Source organism: Rousettus aegyptiacus, unplaced genomic scaffold (genome assembly GCF_014176215.1).
Source record: "Rousettus aegyptiacus isolate mRouAeg1 unplaced genomic scaffold, mRouAeg1.p scaffold_m13_p_4, whole genome shotgun sequence".
In the NCBI taxonomy this organism is placed as follows: Eukaryota; Metazoa; Chordata; class Mammalia; order Chiroptera; family Pteropodidae; genus Rousettus; species Rousettus aegyptiacus.
The window spans coordinates 92,884,539-92,901,595 of record NW_023416307.1 but is presented as its reverse complement, the minus strand read 5'-3'; the positions used below and the strand labels follow the sequence as shown (position 1 = coordinate 92,901,595).

The window sequence follows — 17,057 nt, the reverse complement described above, 5'->3', positions numbered from 1 at the left end:
GAATACAGAATGAATTCACTGAAATAGTAAAAAAAAAAAAGAAAAAAAAAAGAAAAAGAAAAAGTATGTAAACTATTTGACATTGCCTGTCTAGAAGTAATGGGGCTGTTAAAATATGATCTTGCTGTCACCGGAAGTAAAGGCTTTTTTTTTGCCAGAAATAAAATAGAAAGTGTTATTTCACTGAGTAGGTAAAGACTGCCATGGCTTTACGACCCAAGATTCAACTAGTAGTGGTAATGGTGATGAAATAATATCAGTCAGTTGCTCCAATACCCTGGATGGCATATCCCACCCTTCTCATCAATAAAGTAAATGGATTAAAAGACTAGAAGGTGGAGTAGATATACCAAAATATAATAGTGACTGCAAGGTAGATGACAAAATTGAATGAGATTGTAAATATTTCTGGTCCTCTGGACAGGGGCTACATTTTTTTGCCCTTTTTCCTCTATACCTATTGGTTTCTCATCACCACTTAAACTAGTTTGTACTATCCTCTTAAGAAAGTCATGCTTACACACTTTTACATGGTCTAAATTTGAGTAAAATATTTCAGTTAATACATTATAAAGTACGCAATTTAGCAGAGTTTCTCATTATTCTCAGATAATGGCAGATAATCTGCAACCAATTTAGAATTTTTCTTAAAACAATATTTTTTTCTGAGCATAGCCAGTCTACATTCCCAGCAGTTATTTAAACTGCTTGTTTCACTGCATCCTTACCAGTAATGCTATAAGTTAAAAGTACTGATATACAACAAATATCTCATTTTTAAAGTAGAATTTTTCTGATTACTAATGACCATCTTCCTAATTACAAAAGCAAGAAAGAAAAATAAAAAGAGTAAGAAAAAAATATCCTTAATTTGGCAATGAGATGACTGCTGTTAGGTAACATTTTTCTACATTTCCATACAGTTTCTTTTCTATGCATATTTTTAATCTTGGATCATATTATATGTAGTTTACTGTCCTCAGTTTTTTCATTTCCTGTACTATATTTTTCCATGTTCCTAAATATCCTTTTAAAAATATCACTTTTACATATATGCAACTATTTCTATTTCTAATCTTCCATTTTGGGATGTTTAGATTGTGTTACATGGTTTTTTCTTTGCCACAAATAAGATTACAATTAACATTTTTATCCACATTTCTGACCACTGCCTTGATAAGATCGTAGACAAGAAAGCATTAAGTTAAAGAATATGAACATTTTTCTTGTTTTTGACACACCCTGCCAAAGTGCTTTCCAAAATACCCTCCCGAGCAACGGTTTATGAGACCTTACTACTTAGTCCCTGCCATTGGTGATTATTGTTTTTTAAAAATCTTTCCTAATTCGATAATCAAAAATTAGTATCTCATTTTGATGTCGGTAAGGTTTAGTATTTTGTATTTTTTTTTCTGAGTTTTTTTTCATGTCCTTTTCTGATTTGAATGTGTTTATCAGTTTGTCTAATATTAAGATCATGAATTTGTGATATATACTGAAAGTATGTTTTGACAGTTATCCAGATACTTTCTAAATTCTCCCTGATGTCTGAACTCCAGAAATTTAAATTCTCTACAACCAAAGGCTATGCAAGTATGATTTCTTTTCTATTGCTTTTATGTTTAGAAAGTCCTTCCACTCCCAGTTAGATATTCACCTACATTTTCTTCCAGTTGTATGGTTTCGTTGTTTATATTATTTGATTCTTAAATCCATGTGGAAACTACTTTGTATTTTCAACTTAATCTGCAGAATATTCCAAACTTAAAATACTTGTCCACATTGACAAAATTATGCAAATACCACTAATTAAAAAAAAAAAAAAGGCTTCCTGAAAGCAAAATTATTCTACTTACTTTAAAGCAATATTTTTACTGAGTTAAAAAAAAAAATCAGTTTCTTTAAGACAAAATAAATTTGGAGGAAGAAAAAATTGGCAATGGGGCAGGAGATCTATTTTGGTTTAAAAATCCAAATTAATAAACATTTAAGAGTACTAACTACTATAGTTGGTCTTGATGATCGTTTTGGTCGATGATTAAGTAGTATATCAACAGCTCCCACTACTTCAGAGTCGATTGCCACCAAAAGTGCATCTGTGGACTTTAAAAAAAAAAAAGGTTAAAAATGAAAATGGAGGATAAAAAGGTGAACTATTTATTTTTACTAATTCATAAATAAAACTTTTTAAAAAGTTTAAACTGTATAATACACAATAATAGTGAATTTTCAAAAATTTAGACTGTCTAAACAGCACATTTGCTTGCCTTAGCAGTGCTTCTACGTACCACAACACACACATTTCTTCCCAAGTTTCACTGAATAAGCTCATAAAATAATGAATGTTTGCTAGAAGGGTTTGTATTAATGGAACAGTGCTGATCTATGCCCTATTTACAGCTGAAAAATTTTTTTCAAGATCTTTACTCTCGAACTTTGGGCTAAAAGAATCTTAACATTCCAAATCTATAAAAGAAATTGCAAGGAACTATTACTAAGGTAAATGATTGTGTTCAGTCTAATAAAAATGATCATCAACACAACCATGAGGATAGGAGACAATGGAAAATATATAAAAAAGAGGGGGGAGCCCTCTGTTCTTATCTTGAAAACATACATGACAGAGTGAAATGGTATAAGTTCAACATTAACATCAGCAATTTATCAAGTAAAAACCGCAAAGAACTAGGCTACCAATGTCCTAAGACAGGAGGGAGAAGTGACTTCATAGTTTTACTCCCAAACTATAGCTCATTTCGAAGCTTCAACTGTGACAGGAGAGAAAGTAAACAGAAGCTGAGGAGATGGGGACTTTCACTCTCTGTGACAGTCTACATTCAAGTCTGTTATGACACCTGGCAACCATGACATCAGGTTTAGGGGTTGCTTTGCTTTTTTCTTTTCTTTCTTTCTTTTTTTTTTTTTCTTTTCTTTTCTTCTTTTCTTTCTTCTCTTCTCTTCTCTTCTCTTCTCTTCTCTTCTCTTCTCTTCTCTTCTTTCTCTTCTCTTTCTTTTTTTAAAAGAAAAACCATGAAGGCAGAAGGGAAACATAGGGATAAATAATAATTTAATCTAAGAAAATGCCCTGCTTATTTTCAATCTGTATATTTTCTGTTTAAACTATCAACTATTTAAATCAACATCTCTCTTAAAAATGAAACTATAACAATCCTTAATATTCTTCATTGCTAAAAAAAAATAAAAGTTTCATCCACTTTATCTAAATGTCAAAAAATAGGACTAAAAATGACAGACTTTATCCAGATGTCTAAAAATAGGACTAAGCATCCCCTAAAAAGGGGCTGGGGATTACGTTCAACCATTAGGAAGTGCCTATGTATTCCCACAGAAAAAACTCCCCACCTTGATGGGAAATTTGTTATTTTATTACTTAAAACTTTTAGGGTTTATTGGGCTGTAGCCCATTCTTTAAAGTTGAGCATTATTATTTTGCTTTGCAAAAATTTCTCTTAGTTTTTCATTGTATTTGGTCAAGTGAAGCAAACAAACCAAAAGAACCATGTGTTCATTACTACTTACATTTCATTTATGATTTTAAACTTTCACCTATAAAACTAACTGTAGGAATGCTACTCAATACACCAGGAAACTCGAACCACCTGAAATACAGCGATGGGTCCAGCTGAAAAATTTTCCAAAAAACCATATTGAGCCATCAGAAAATAACTTCATGGGCATTATTTCACAGAAGGAACTGCCTTAACCACACTGATTTAAAGTTATCTATAAGTAACAGATGTCTGGTCTTCTCAATGAAACTCCTGAAAAGTTTCAGGTCTTTACTGAATAAGAGAACAGCTAGATTAAAACCAACGAAGCAGGGAGAAAGGGAAAAAAAAATTGCTAAAAGCTGACCATTGAAAAGAAAAGATATCAGTATGGCATAATCAGTATCAATGCACAGCAGATTAAAGCCATTTAACATAAGAACAAATGTATCAGTAATCTGACGGAATGAAGCAAAATAAAATGCTTACATTCTTAATGATTCCCACTTGTGGTGGTAAAGTTAAATTATATTCAGATATGCTAGTAAAGAATAAAAAAAGATTCACGTTAAATCTTTCAATTCTTAAAAGGATAAGCTTCAGGTATGAAAATATTTATGTAAAAAAGTCATGTAAACAAAGAGTTACCATGGACTTACCCTGAACAAATGGTATGTTACTTGATAAATCAAAGGCATTTCTGAAAAGGATGTTTTATATTATTTAAAAAATATCTATAGGTATCCAAAATGTCATTAGTTTTGCTTTCCAATGTCTCACAGATATCTGACCATTTCTTATTACAATTTACTCAATTATACACTATTTATGAGCTTGCTATCTTCCTTACCTCAGAATTTTCAACAATTCCCATACTCTTTCCTCTGAGCTCAGAGTAAGAAGCTCCTTATTTCCTTTCTGAAGCTAAATATTCCACCTAGGTATTCTAGTTGATGATCTATCTTCTATGGAAACTTGATCCTTCATGCGCAGATATACCAGTCCTAGCCCCCACCTCCTAAAACATGAAATAACTTCCTTGCTCGTAACTAGATTTGATCCTCTCTTTCTCTTACCACTCACGTTTTCTTCTTAGTTTGTCCAACTTCTGAAATCCATGCGTATCATTTTCTTTAATTCTACTGATGTGAGTTTCAAAATCCAATGGCCTTTCCTACCTCCTCATTTTCCTTGATATCTTAGCAACATAACAAAACTGTTTCTTTGGTTTTCCACAATGCTGCACTATACTAACTCCTTCAATGAAACTCTTTCCTTCGAATGCCCTTCATTAATGTAAATGCTCCTTGAGAAAGAATTGGCACCAGTTGTTCGCTCTTCTGTGATTTCACGAACTCTCACTATGTCAGTGATCATCCTCAAGTCCATGACTGCTGTATCTCTCCAGCCTGACCTCTCCCTAGAGATATAATCTTCATCTGTAACTGTCCATTGGAGACTGCCTGATATCCCCAAAATAAATGAAGCTAAAATCAGAATTCACATTTCTCTGCACCAAGCTTGACTCTTTCCTTTTTATCTTTCTTCCTCCCAGTCACCCATGTTTGAGATTTGCAAGTCATCTTTCTCAATTCTCTCCTCCAAATTTAAATACTTGCTAAATTTTATCGATTCTTCCTTCATAACATCTCTCATATCTGCCATTTCACTCTCTGTTCTTATAGACACTATTCCAGTTCAGGCTTTAACCTCTTCATGTCTAAATTACTGAAAAAACTGCTCACCCAGCCTATAGCCTTCCCCATTTTCCATTTTTTAATTTATACCAAACACAGCCACTAGAATAGTTTTTCTAAAATACCACTGGATACATCATATCCTTTCTCAAAAAATCATTTCATGACCCCACTATCTATCATATAAAACCCAAATACTTAGCCTGGCAATCAGACCAATTTTACCAGTTTTGTTTTAGTTATTTTTCCAGGTATTTCCCACTACTCTCCAACCCAAATATTTTGTTTAAAAAGGCTAAATCAATTCACTATTTCAAGAATACACATTGTACCTGCCATTGTTTATTCTCCACATCCCCTATTCCTGATCTATCCAGTTTTACGTAGGTTCAAGTTCTAAATAAATGCATGGACTTAGAGGCAGACCCTGGGTTCAACTGCGTTCAAATTCCAGGTCTGTTATTTATAGAGTGACTCTGAGCAAGTTACTTAGCTTTTCTGTACCTTGGTTTCCTCCTCTGTAAAATGGGGATAATAATAGCATCTCATAGGGATATTGTGAGGACTAAGGAAGTAGAATATATTTAAGGTTCCTGGCACAAAATCTTTTGAACACATTAGCATTTGTTAAAAAGGCAAAGCTCAACTGACATTGTCCCATGAAACCTTTCTTGATAGCTCCAATCCACAGTGATCTTCTCTTCTCTATGTTTCCAAAAACATTTATTGTAAACCACAAAAGTTCAAGTGTAACACAGGGTTTCTCAATAGTGGCACTGCTGACATTTTAGGCCAGATAAGATAATTCTTTGTTGTTGGGAGCTATTCTGGGCATTGTTGGATATTGGGCAGCATCTGTAGCATCTACTCACCAGATGCCAGTAGTAACCCATCCCACAGCTGTGAAACCAAATATGTCTCCAGACATTGCCAAATGTCCCCTAAGGGGCAAAATCATCCAGTTGAGAACTACTAGTATAATACAAGATAAAATACATAAAAACACTCAAAGCAATATACAAGAGTCAAGTATTATTACCATTCAGCACTTATCAAATATGCTTTTGTATTTTTTAATTGATTTGAAATTTGTATGTATTTTCATTGTCCAATTAGTCTGAATATCCTTTAGCACAGAACTCAGGTTTATTCATTCCACAATCACACCTAATGGAAGACTTTGGACATTTGTTGATTAATAGATGAGTTAAAGGTAACCTGAGACAGAAAGCAGTGAACTGGAAAGAGGATGGAATTTGCAGTCAGACAATCAGGTTCAAATCTTAAGTTTGCGCTTAGTTTAGAACTTTGGGCAATTCATTAAAGTCTATGAGCCTCAGTTTTCTGAGTTTTTCTCAGTTTTGTAAAATGTAACATCTCTATAGGCTGGCTATGCTGCTCAAATGTAATCGGGTATGTGAAAGAATCATGTATGTTGCAGAATTATTATATACATAGAATCATATGTATAGAAAGACAAAAATAATTATTATACTATAAACCTCTTTTATCCAGAATCTTCCAGGACTTCCTTTTATAATTTTAGTTTCTAGGAAACTGAAGCTTATGCCTTTAAGTGTTTAACTATGAAATTTAAACTATTTTGATGGAAGTTTTCTGGTTTTAGAAGTTTTATATATATATATAGTTATATATAGTTACATATAGTTTTATATATAGTTATATATATAGTTATATATAGTTTTATATATACACTTCTTTCCTCTAAAACAATAGGCACTGAATATAATTTAATTTTTCCTGAGTCTGGGTCATTATTAGAAACATTAATTACCATTCTAACATACAGCTCCCTCAAGAGATTATCAGATATGTAATGCTGTTGACCTCTTTATTAAATAGTCAGAGGTACTGTGCCTCATTTTGTTCCACTACAGCCCTCACGCCCCTGCTGTTGGCCCTCTAATTCTCTATGGATTAGAAAACTAAGTAGTAAGTTTGTTAAAGTAGAATCTAAAATGAGAAAAAAGTAGACTTTGAAGGAGGGGTCCAGAAGTATGCCTCTCACTAAAGTTCATAAATGGGAAACTTCACGTCATCTTCTCTGGCTGCTCAAAGGTATTTTTTACTTACTTTCTGGGTCTCATTGGTGTTTTGGGCAACTGAAATTACTGGAAAGCAATTTCTTAGTCTACTCTAAATATGTAAGTGTAGAGACAGTACCATATGTTGTAATATATATAATAGAAATGTACATAGAACTTACTTACATTTTTAAAACATTTTGAGTGCTTTCTGAAGCCACTCAAAAAAAAATCTCATTAAGTCAAAGCTACAACAGAGCAAAAAATCATACTATTTGAAATAAAAAAAGAGCCAAAATTCATGTGCTAAGTCCAATCATAGGCAAACCATAAAGGAAAATAAATTTCCTTCAGAACCTCTTGACTGAATTATTTCAAGACTCGCATGCCTGCTTTTCTACTTAAATTGATGAAGTTAGGAAAGGTCGGTATTTTCCAGTTTTAAAAAAAATTCATTCACCTTTCATTATAAGCAAACATTAAGTTTAAGGCAAAAAGAAAAATTTACTAAAACTGATGAGAAAATCAGAGTCAAACTGAAAATTGTTTTGTGAGTCAGGAGCATTTTGTTCTTAGGCTTATAAATTATATGGGTCACAGAAAAACCTGTTCTCCTGACACTTCCAGAACACTTGTATATTTTTAGATATATAATATTATATATTTGTAATATCATAATAATAAAACAAACATCTTTAATAAGTCATGATAATTTACCTCCATCAGATATTATAAAACATACAAGGGGGGAAAAGTGAAAGAGGAGGAAAAAAATAATCAAGTCAAAATATCATACTTTTTAAAAAAGGCTTTTGGTTTGTTTTTAAAACTTTTCATGGCTCAAAACCATAAAAATAAAAAGTAAAAGAGAGAAGAAAGAGAGAAAAGAAGGAAGAAATAAAAGGAGATAGGGAAGGAGGGAGGGAGAGAGGAAAGCAGAAAGAAAACATGGCATATCTAACAGTACTTCTGGATAAAATTATCTAGCCTTGTACCTGACAACCGTAGTCCAAAAGAAGCTGAAGTATATCCAAGTTTTCGTTTTCAATAGTTATGGTAACAGCATTTCTCCCAAGCACATCTACGCAATTTATGTTCAAGTCACCTGAACTGTTTTCCTCCAAAATCTTTTTAACCATATAATAGTCACCTAAATAACAATATACAAACATAACTTAATATTCATGACATTAACTATAAAAAACTTAGCCTGTTGATTTAAAAGATTAAAAAACCTAAACTCATTTTTGTATATGGAAATGTGCAAAGAAAATGTGAACATTTTCTTGCTGAAAACTTGTATCCTGAAAATATGTACATCAACTGCAAACATAAAAAGTAGAAAAATTTTAATGTGTGGTTTGAAATAAAAGTTGTTAGTTTAAAATTTATAATTGAATAATTATAGGAGAGAAACTTTTAGAAGATATTTAAAGCAATAAAGAATGTCCAAGAGCACAAACTGAAAGCTAGAAAAATTAGAAGCTTAAAGGATTTAAGTTGTACACCTCAAATATATACATATTTACTTGAGTATCATAATAGTTAAAAATGAGATCTAGTAATAAGTGGAGGATATTATGAAGAGAAAAGGCAGCACGAATGTGTATATATTTGAGAAAAGAACGCCTGAAATTCCTCTTCTCTCCTCCCCACTCACCCAACACACACACACTCTATCCCATAAATGAAAGCTGTTTCGATTAAATGACCAGGGAACAGTCAATTCACACTCTAAGGCAGGACTAGAAATAACGCTGGTTGAGGACAAAGTCAGAATATTTCAAAGTAAAATTTTGACCTGTCAGGAGCATGCAGATTTCCTTCTGCCTAACTCTAACCCACATCAAAACAGTCGACCCCTTGGGTAAAATGAGAAGAATTAAGGAGGTAATCATTTTCACGGAGGGCCCAGTATATTTGTCTGCTGACCAGCTGGTGCAGTAATAAGGGGATTAAAAAAATGCTAATAAACTAAACGAAGAAAGAAAAGTGGGTTTTGTTTGTTATATTTCATTTTACTTTTAAAACATAATATGAATCAACCATTTTAAGTGACTTGCAAATATATTTGTTCCTTAGATACCTATAAGAAGCAGAAAAAGAACAATCAGAGTAGAAATCAGAAGGAAAAAGAAATGAATAATTTCATGATATGGAAAGAGTAAATCCTAAAACTTGACTAAATGAGTGAAGAAGAAACGTAACAGATTTTTTGTTTAAATTTCAAATAAAATTGCTGTTATTTTTTACCAATGACTTTAGTCCCCACACATTTTGTAACAAGTTGAATGGTAGTTTTATTGATGGCATATTTCCTCAGCTACCTCAAGAAGAAAATTAGTCACAAAAAGAAATAATAGCACTACTAATTAATATTCAGACATAAACACTCCATGGCAAAAACCTTTCAAATCTTTCACAAAAGGAAGCTCTTAGTCACAAGTTGAACCAATAGTGACCCCACAGATAGACCAGTGAAAATTTGTCACTACTACTGGAAAATAACATCTAAAACCTTATTTCAGGTGAATTTATTTCAATGTCTTAGTAGCAGAATACTACCCATAAGAACTGCTATATTTTCTTTGATATCATGATGTGTCTAAGGGAGGATTTTTAATTTATCCTGTTTGAGACTCATTAGGCTTTCTGAATCTAAAAACTGCACTTCATAAATTTTGTAATATTTTCAGCCATTATCTCTTCAAATACTGCTGCATCCCCATATTATTTTTTTTATTAGAACTCCTACTAGATATTATGTTGGATTATCTCAGTCCAACTTCTATGTCTCCAAAGATTTATTATTTTCTTTTCTTTCTTGCATTCTGGATAATTTCTTCAGATCTCTCTTTTAATCACTTATTCCTCCTTCAACTATTTCTAATTAACCCATTCGTTGATTTTTTAAAAATTTAATGGCTTTTTTTAATTCTATAAGTTTTACTGGATTCCTTTTCAAATCTTCTGATTTACTTTCTTATGTTTTCATTTCCTTAAGCTTTTAGTCATTTTTAAACATACTTTTTTTATGGTCTCTATATAACAATTACCTGAAAGTCTTAGGGATTTAATCCTATTTGTTCTGACCTGCTGACTTGTATTAATGGATAACTATCTTCTGAATTTTTTAAATGCATATTACAAACTCATCTTCATACTTACCTGTAGGAATCCTGGCAGCCTAGTTTGAAAGCTTGTCCCACCAAGGATGTTTTGTGTTTGCTTCTTCCAGTAACTCAGAGGTTTTGCTGTCCTACGAATCCTTTTTATATTAATTTCTAAGTTTAGGTTTTCCCAGACCAAGTACATCATATTTATTTAAACCCAAAGCCAACATGAAGCAGAACCATAGTTGTAAATTCTTAGTGGAGTCTTATTTACAAGCTTCTTCATAGTCTCCTTGTGCTGGTAGACGGTTTCTTTTCCTTATCTAACCCTTTGCTAAAGGTAGGGTCCTTTAAAGATACTGGTTTTATGCATGGATGTTGTTTCAATTCCCCACTTTATAGAGACTTAGGCCTGTAACCCATTTTCATATTAGCATTAAAATTCAAATCCCCACAATGTCCAAACCAATAACTGTCATCCCCACCCATAGAGCAGCCAAAATGTCAGCTTACACACTCCTCTGCTTTTTAGTCTTTTCTCCATTTTTGGATCCTGAGTATTTCTCTTACTTTCATGAAAGCTCAGTTGTTCATTTAAAAGGATGCTTGCTATATTTTAGCTAGCATTTCTAGGTGATTTGCAGCAGAAGGGTTTTCAGATGATCTAGTCAGCCATATTGCTATAGACAGAAAAGTATAAAGAACTATATAAATATAATTATTATAAAATTTTCCAAATTTTAGGTATAGCGGATGGACAAAAACAACTTCTACACATTTTAAAACTTTAGACTGCTGTTTAAAAAGTAATCGTATTGTAAATGTCAGATATTGCAGCCTTAAAGTTTCAAAGACTATTTCCATTACAATCAGGGGCCTATACAAAAAAAAAAAAAAAAAAAAACCTTAAAAATCAAAAGCTAATAAATAATTTTCACCCCTAAAAATAAAAAGTTTCACGTTGCCAAAACTGACACACTCATGCAAATAAAAATTACATATTACAGTCACAGGACCTATAGGAAACTTACACTGGTTTCTAAGCATCCCACCAAAGTTTATATTTGCAAGCCATTTAAAACAATGTACTGTATTCAAAAGTCCCAGAACAGTCTTAATATTTAGGATGAGTGTATATGTAAAAAGAGATTAGGAAATGTAAAATATATAGTAAGAAGCTAGTTAGAGAGCAAGGACTACAATTCAAAATGCCTTCTTATGAGGTGGCTGAAAGAGAGAATGGAAACGGAGACAAGTAAATCTTGGTGGGGCTCCAGTTACCAAGTTTTTAAAGCTGTTGGAGTCATTTTGTCATCTTTTTAAATAGTAAATCTGGGATCTTTGGAAACATGGCAGAGTGAGAGGCATCACCATATCTCTCCCCTTGAAATAGAAATGAGCTGAACACCTAAAACTTAACAAAAAACACCCAAACTGCACACCAGCACATCTGAGCGTGGGATTTGCATATAAGAGCTACCACAGGTCAGAACCCCGGGTGTTGGGTGGTGGACCAGGAGTAATAAAGAAGCTGCCAGAGTTCCCTGCAAGAGGGGGAGGAGAGAAGTAATGTAGAGTTCCTGTGGTGAGTCGCCGCAACAACCCTGCCTGGGAAAACTGCAGGGCCCAGTCATCAGGGCAGAAAGCAGAGAAACGGGACAGGACTGCAGAGGAACAAGTTGATTTTTACCGGCTGCAGTTGCAAAACTGAAGCTGAGCTGCAGCCCCCAACCCATAACCTGGAGGGCCCCTCCTCCAATACGCTCCGAAAAAGATCACCGCGGAGCCCCAGGGGAATCAGAGCAAATGCTGCCAAAACTGTCACTGACACTGACACTGACAGGGACTGAAACTGAGGGTAGCAAGCATGATTAAATATCGACAAGAAAATTTAAAGAGTGTTATAAAGACTTTATATATAAATCCAAGAGGCTTCCACACCACCTACTAGAAACCAAAAGAAAAGCGCCTTCTTTGCACAAGGCTAAAGAGAAACCTTTATATAATAAATCTTCTTTCTGGAAAAACAGTAGAATATACTTCCATTAATGCCCAGGTGGAGAAATACTCCTTAAACACCATGAACAACCAAGGAGACAAGGCAACTCAGAAAGAAAGAGAAAAATGTCCAGAAAATAAGCTTACAGACATAGAAATATGCAACTTAAATGACAGAGAATTCAGGATGGTACTTCTGAAAAAACTCAATTAGATACAAAATGAATCATATCAACAATTTCAGGAGTTGAAAAAACAACTGGATGAGCAAAGCAAGGAATCTAAACTTCAAAAGGGACCAAACAAAACTTCTGGAGATGAAGAACACACTGCAAGAGTTGAAAAATGAAATAGTAAGCTTGAGAAATAAGAGTCGACCAAATGGAGGAAAGGATCAGTGATATCGAAGACAGAAATCTAGAAATAAATCAGAAGGAAGAAGAGAGAACCTAAAGAATGGAAAATAATGAAAGAGAAATTCAAAAACTAGCTGATACCATCAGGAGAGGAAAAATAAGGATAATGGGCATTATCGAAGGTGAGGAAAAAGAACAGGGATTAGAAAGCATTTTCAGACAAACGGTGGATGAGAATTTCCCAAATATAAGGAATGAACTGGAGCTTGGAATTCAAAACGTCAACAGAACACCCAATTATGTCAACCCCAACAGAACTTCACTTAGATACATTATATTAAAATTATCAAAAATTAACAGACAAATACAGAATTTTCAAGGCAGAAAAATATGTTAACTTTTAAAGGTAAACCAATTAGATTATCCTTGGACTTCTCAGTGCAAACTTTAAATAGTATCAAATATTTAAACTATTAAGTTTAAAGAACTTCCTGCCTAGAATAATGTATCTAGCTAAGCTCTCCTTAGATATAAAGGAGAAATTAAGACTTTTCCAGACATACAAAAATTGAGGGAATTCTCCACTACAAGGCCTGCACTACAGGAAATACTGAAAGGGGTCAGTTCACCTAAAATAAAATGACAAAAAGAAAAAAACATAATTAGGAATAAAGTGACTATCAGGCAAATAGAAGCAGAGGAGTGCAACCCTTACTAAGAACAGGGCATTATAAGCTTAAATAATAAGAAGAAAATTGTTATAACAAGATAGTAATGAATGAATGTTCAGCATACATAGGAACAAACTGACATAACAATGACTGAAAAGGGGAAGGTTCATATATCCAAATTTGCAAATGAAAATGGAGATAAAGCATGCGAAGAAGAAAATGGATGACTGTATATATATAACTATCCTTTATATAATATAACTATTATTATATTTGGCATATGGTAAACATACGCCAAAGATTCAGAACAGCTGTATGTAACATAAAACGAGAAGGACCAGAGGGAAAACCCACAGAAGCCAACCAAAACAAAGAAAACAGAAGCACGAGGACAAGGAAGCAATGGAAACACCGAACTACCACAAAGCAAAAGGTAAAATGGCTACAAGAAGACCTCATATTTTGATAATCACCCTAAATGTAAATGGATTGAACTCACCAATAAAAAGGCAGAGTTGCAGATTTGATCAAAAAACAAAACCCAACCATATGCTGCCTCCAGGAGACACATCTCAGCTCCAAAGACAAATATAGATTCAGAGTGAAAGAGTGGAAAATGATATTTCAAGCAAATGGCATTCAGAGAAAAGTGGGAGCAGTGGTACTAATATGACAAAACAGACTTCAAAAAAAAAAAAAAGGTAAAGAAAGATATTTAGGGACGCTTCATAATGATAAAGGGAATCATACACAAAGAAGAAATAACACTTAATATCTATGCTCCCAATCAGGGAGCCCCAAAATATAGAGAGCAATTACTAACAGAACTAAAGGGAGAAACAGACCAAAACACTATTGTAGTAGGGGACCTAAATACCCCACTGTCGGATATGGACAGATCATCCAAACAGAAAATCAGTAAGGAAATAACATCCTTAAATGACACATTAGACCAACTGGATATAATAGACATTTACAAAGCCTTCCATCCCAAAACAGCTGTTTATACATTCTTCTCTAGTGCATATGAAACATTCTCAAGAATCGACCACATACTAGAACACGGAAATAGCCTCAACAAATATAAAGAAGGTTGAAATCATACCAACCATATTCTCTGATCATAATGCTTTGAAACTAGAGATGAACTGCAGAAAGAAATCAGGAAGAAACACAAATACATGGAGATTGAACAACATGCTACTGAAGAATAACTGGGTCAGAAAAGAAATAAAAAGAGAAATCGAGACAGAAATGAATGATGATAGCACAACATATCAAAACCTTTAGGACACGGCAAAAGTGGTCATAACAAATGATGCCTAAGGTCAGCAGATGGAAAGAAATAATCAAAATTAGAGCAGAAGTAAATGAAATTGAAAAAAATTAGAAAAAATAAATGCAACAGAGAGCTGGTTCTTTGAGAAGGTTAATAAAATTGACAAACCCCTGGCTAGACTGGCTAAAGAAAAAAGGGAAAGGTCACAAATAAACAAAATGAGGGACGAAAGAGGGGAAATTACAACAGACACAGCAGAAATACAAAGGATCATACAAGAATACTATGAAAAAGAATATAACATCAAACTTAATAACCTAGAAGAAATGGACCAGTACTTAGAAAAATAAAATCTTCCTAGACTGAATCAAGACCTGGAAAATCTAAATAGACCATTCAGTAGTAAGAAAATTGAAACAATTATCAAAACCTACCAAAAAGAAAAAGTCCAGAAACAGATGGCTTCACCAGTGAATTTTACCAAACATTCAAAGAAGATTTAATACGTATTCTCCTCAAACTCTTCCAAATAATCGAAGAGGTGGCAATACTTCCCAACTCAGTTTATGATGCCAATATTACCTTGATACCAAAACGTGGTAAAGATAACACAAAAAAAGAAAACTACAGACCAGTATCTCTGATGAATACAGATGCAAAAATCCTCAATAAGATACTAGCGAATCGAATACAGCAACATATTAAAAAGATTACACGCCATGATCAAGTGGGCTTCAGAACAGGGGCACAGAGATGGTTCAACACATGCAAATAGATTAATGTGATACACTGCATAAACAAATTAAAAAATAAGAATCATATGATCATATCAATAGATGCAGTAAATGTCTTTAACAAGATACAGCATTGTTTATAATCAAAACACTTAACAAAATCAGTATAGAAGGAAAGTACCTTAACATAATAAAGGCCATTTATTACAAGCCCTCGGCCAACATTATACTTAATGATGAAAAATTAAACACCTTCCCTCTAAGGTCAGGAACAAGGCAAGTCTGTCCACTATTGCCACTGTGATTCAATATAACGATGGAGGTCTTAGCAAGTGCAATCAGGCAAGAAAGAGATATAAAAGGTATCTAAATAGGAAACAAAGAAGTTGAACTGTCATTATTTGTGGATGACATGATCCTCTATACAGAAAACCCTAAAGACTACAAGGACACTACTAGAAACAATAAGAAAATGCAGTAAAGTCTCTGGATACAAAATTAATGTTCAAAAATCCATAGTATTCCTATACTTTAATAATGAAGTGTCAGAAAAAGAAGTGGAAAAAATAATTCCTTTTGCATTGCAACACAAAGAATCAAATACTTTGGGATGAATCTAACAAAACATGTGAAGGACCTATATAATGAAAACTATAAGACCCCATTAAAAAGAATTGAAGAAGATGCAAAGAAATAAAAAGATATTCCATTTTCATGGATTGGAAGAATCAACATAGTTAAAATGACCATATTACCTAAAGCATTATACAGATTTAATGCAATCCTCATCAAAATCTTATCAGCATTTTTTAAAGAAATAGAACAAAAAATCATCAGATTTGTATGGAAGCACAAAAGACCTCAAAGCCAAAGCCATCCTGAGAAAAAGAATGAGGATGGAGGTATCACATTGCCCAACTTCAAATTATACTACAAAGTGACAGCAATCAAAACGGCATGGTATTGACAGCAAAACAGACACAGACCAGTGGAGCAGAATTGAGAGTCCAGAAGTAAACCCATATTTATATGGGCCAATAATTTTTAACACAAAAGCCAAAACCATACAGTGGAGAAAGGAAAGCCTCTTCAATAAATGGCGCTGGGATGACTGAAAAATCACCTGCAAAAGAATGAAAGTAGCCTGTTATCTATCACCACACACCAAAATTAACTCAAAATGAATTAAGGACCGGAATATAAGACCTAAAACAATAAAATACACAGAAGAAAACATAGGGACTAAACTCAGGGACCTTGGACTTAAAGAGGATTTTATAAATTTAACCTCAAAAACAAGGGAAGTAAAAGCTAAAATAAATGAATGGGGCTACATCAAACTAAAAAGCTTCTGCTCAGCAAAAGAAATCGTCGACAAGGTAAAGAGAGAACCATCCGAATCGGAAAATATATTTGCAAGCAACACCTCCGATAAGGGCCTAATATCCAAAATATACAAAGAACTCATACAACTCAACAACAACAACAGCAATAACAACAAAAATGATCCAATCAAAATATGGGCATAGGACCTGAACAGACACTTCTCCCTAGAGGACATACAAATATATGAGAAGATAATCAACATCGCTAGCTATTAGGGAAATGAAAATCAAAACCACCATGAGATACCATCTCGCACCTATTAGAATAGC

General features: G+C 33.4%; 1 protein-coding gene across 7 annotated transcripts in view; it reads right to left on the bottom strand.

Annotated features, from left to right (window-relative positions):
• The window catches only part of TRPC1 (transient receptor potential cation channel subfamily C member 1), an 84,600-nt gene that overhangs the window by 58,624 nt on the left and 8,919 nt on the right, over positions 1-17,057 (bottom strand). For 3 of the 7 annotated variants that reach the window (XM_016126506.2, XM_036219721.1, XM_036219719.1), the window contains exons 2-3: positions 8,247-8,401; positions 2,002-2,103 (exon numbers count right to left, since the gene is read on the bottom strand). The exons of 1 other annotated variant lie outside the window; for it this stretch is intronic. In XM_016126506.2, coding sequence (XP_015981992.1) covers positions 2,002-2,103; positions 8,247-8,401 — 257 coding nt within the window. Of the gene's footprint in view, positions 1-2,001; positions 2,104-8,246; positions 8,402-10,877; positions 11,764-17,057 lie in introns of those variants that run through there. 3 more of the 7 variants (XM_036219720.1, XM_036219718.1, XM_036219722.1) reach the window with 3 other exon arrangements.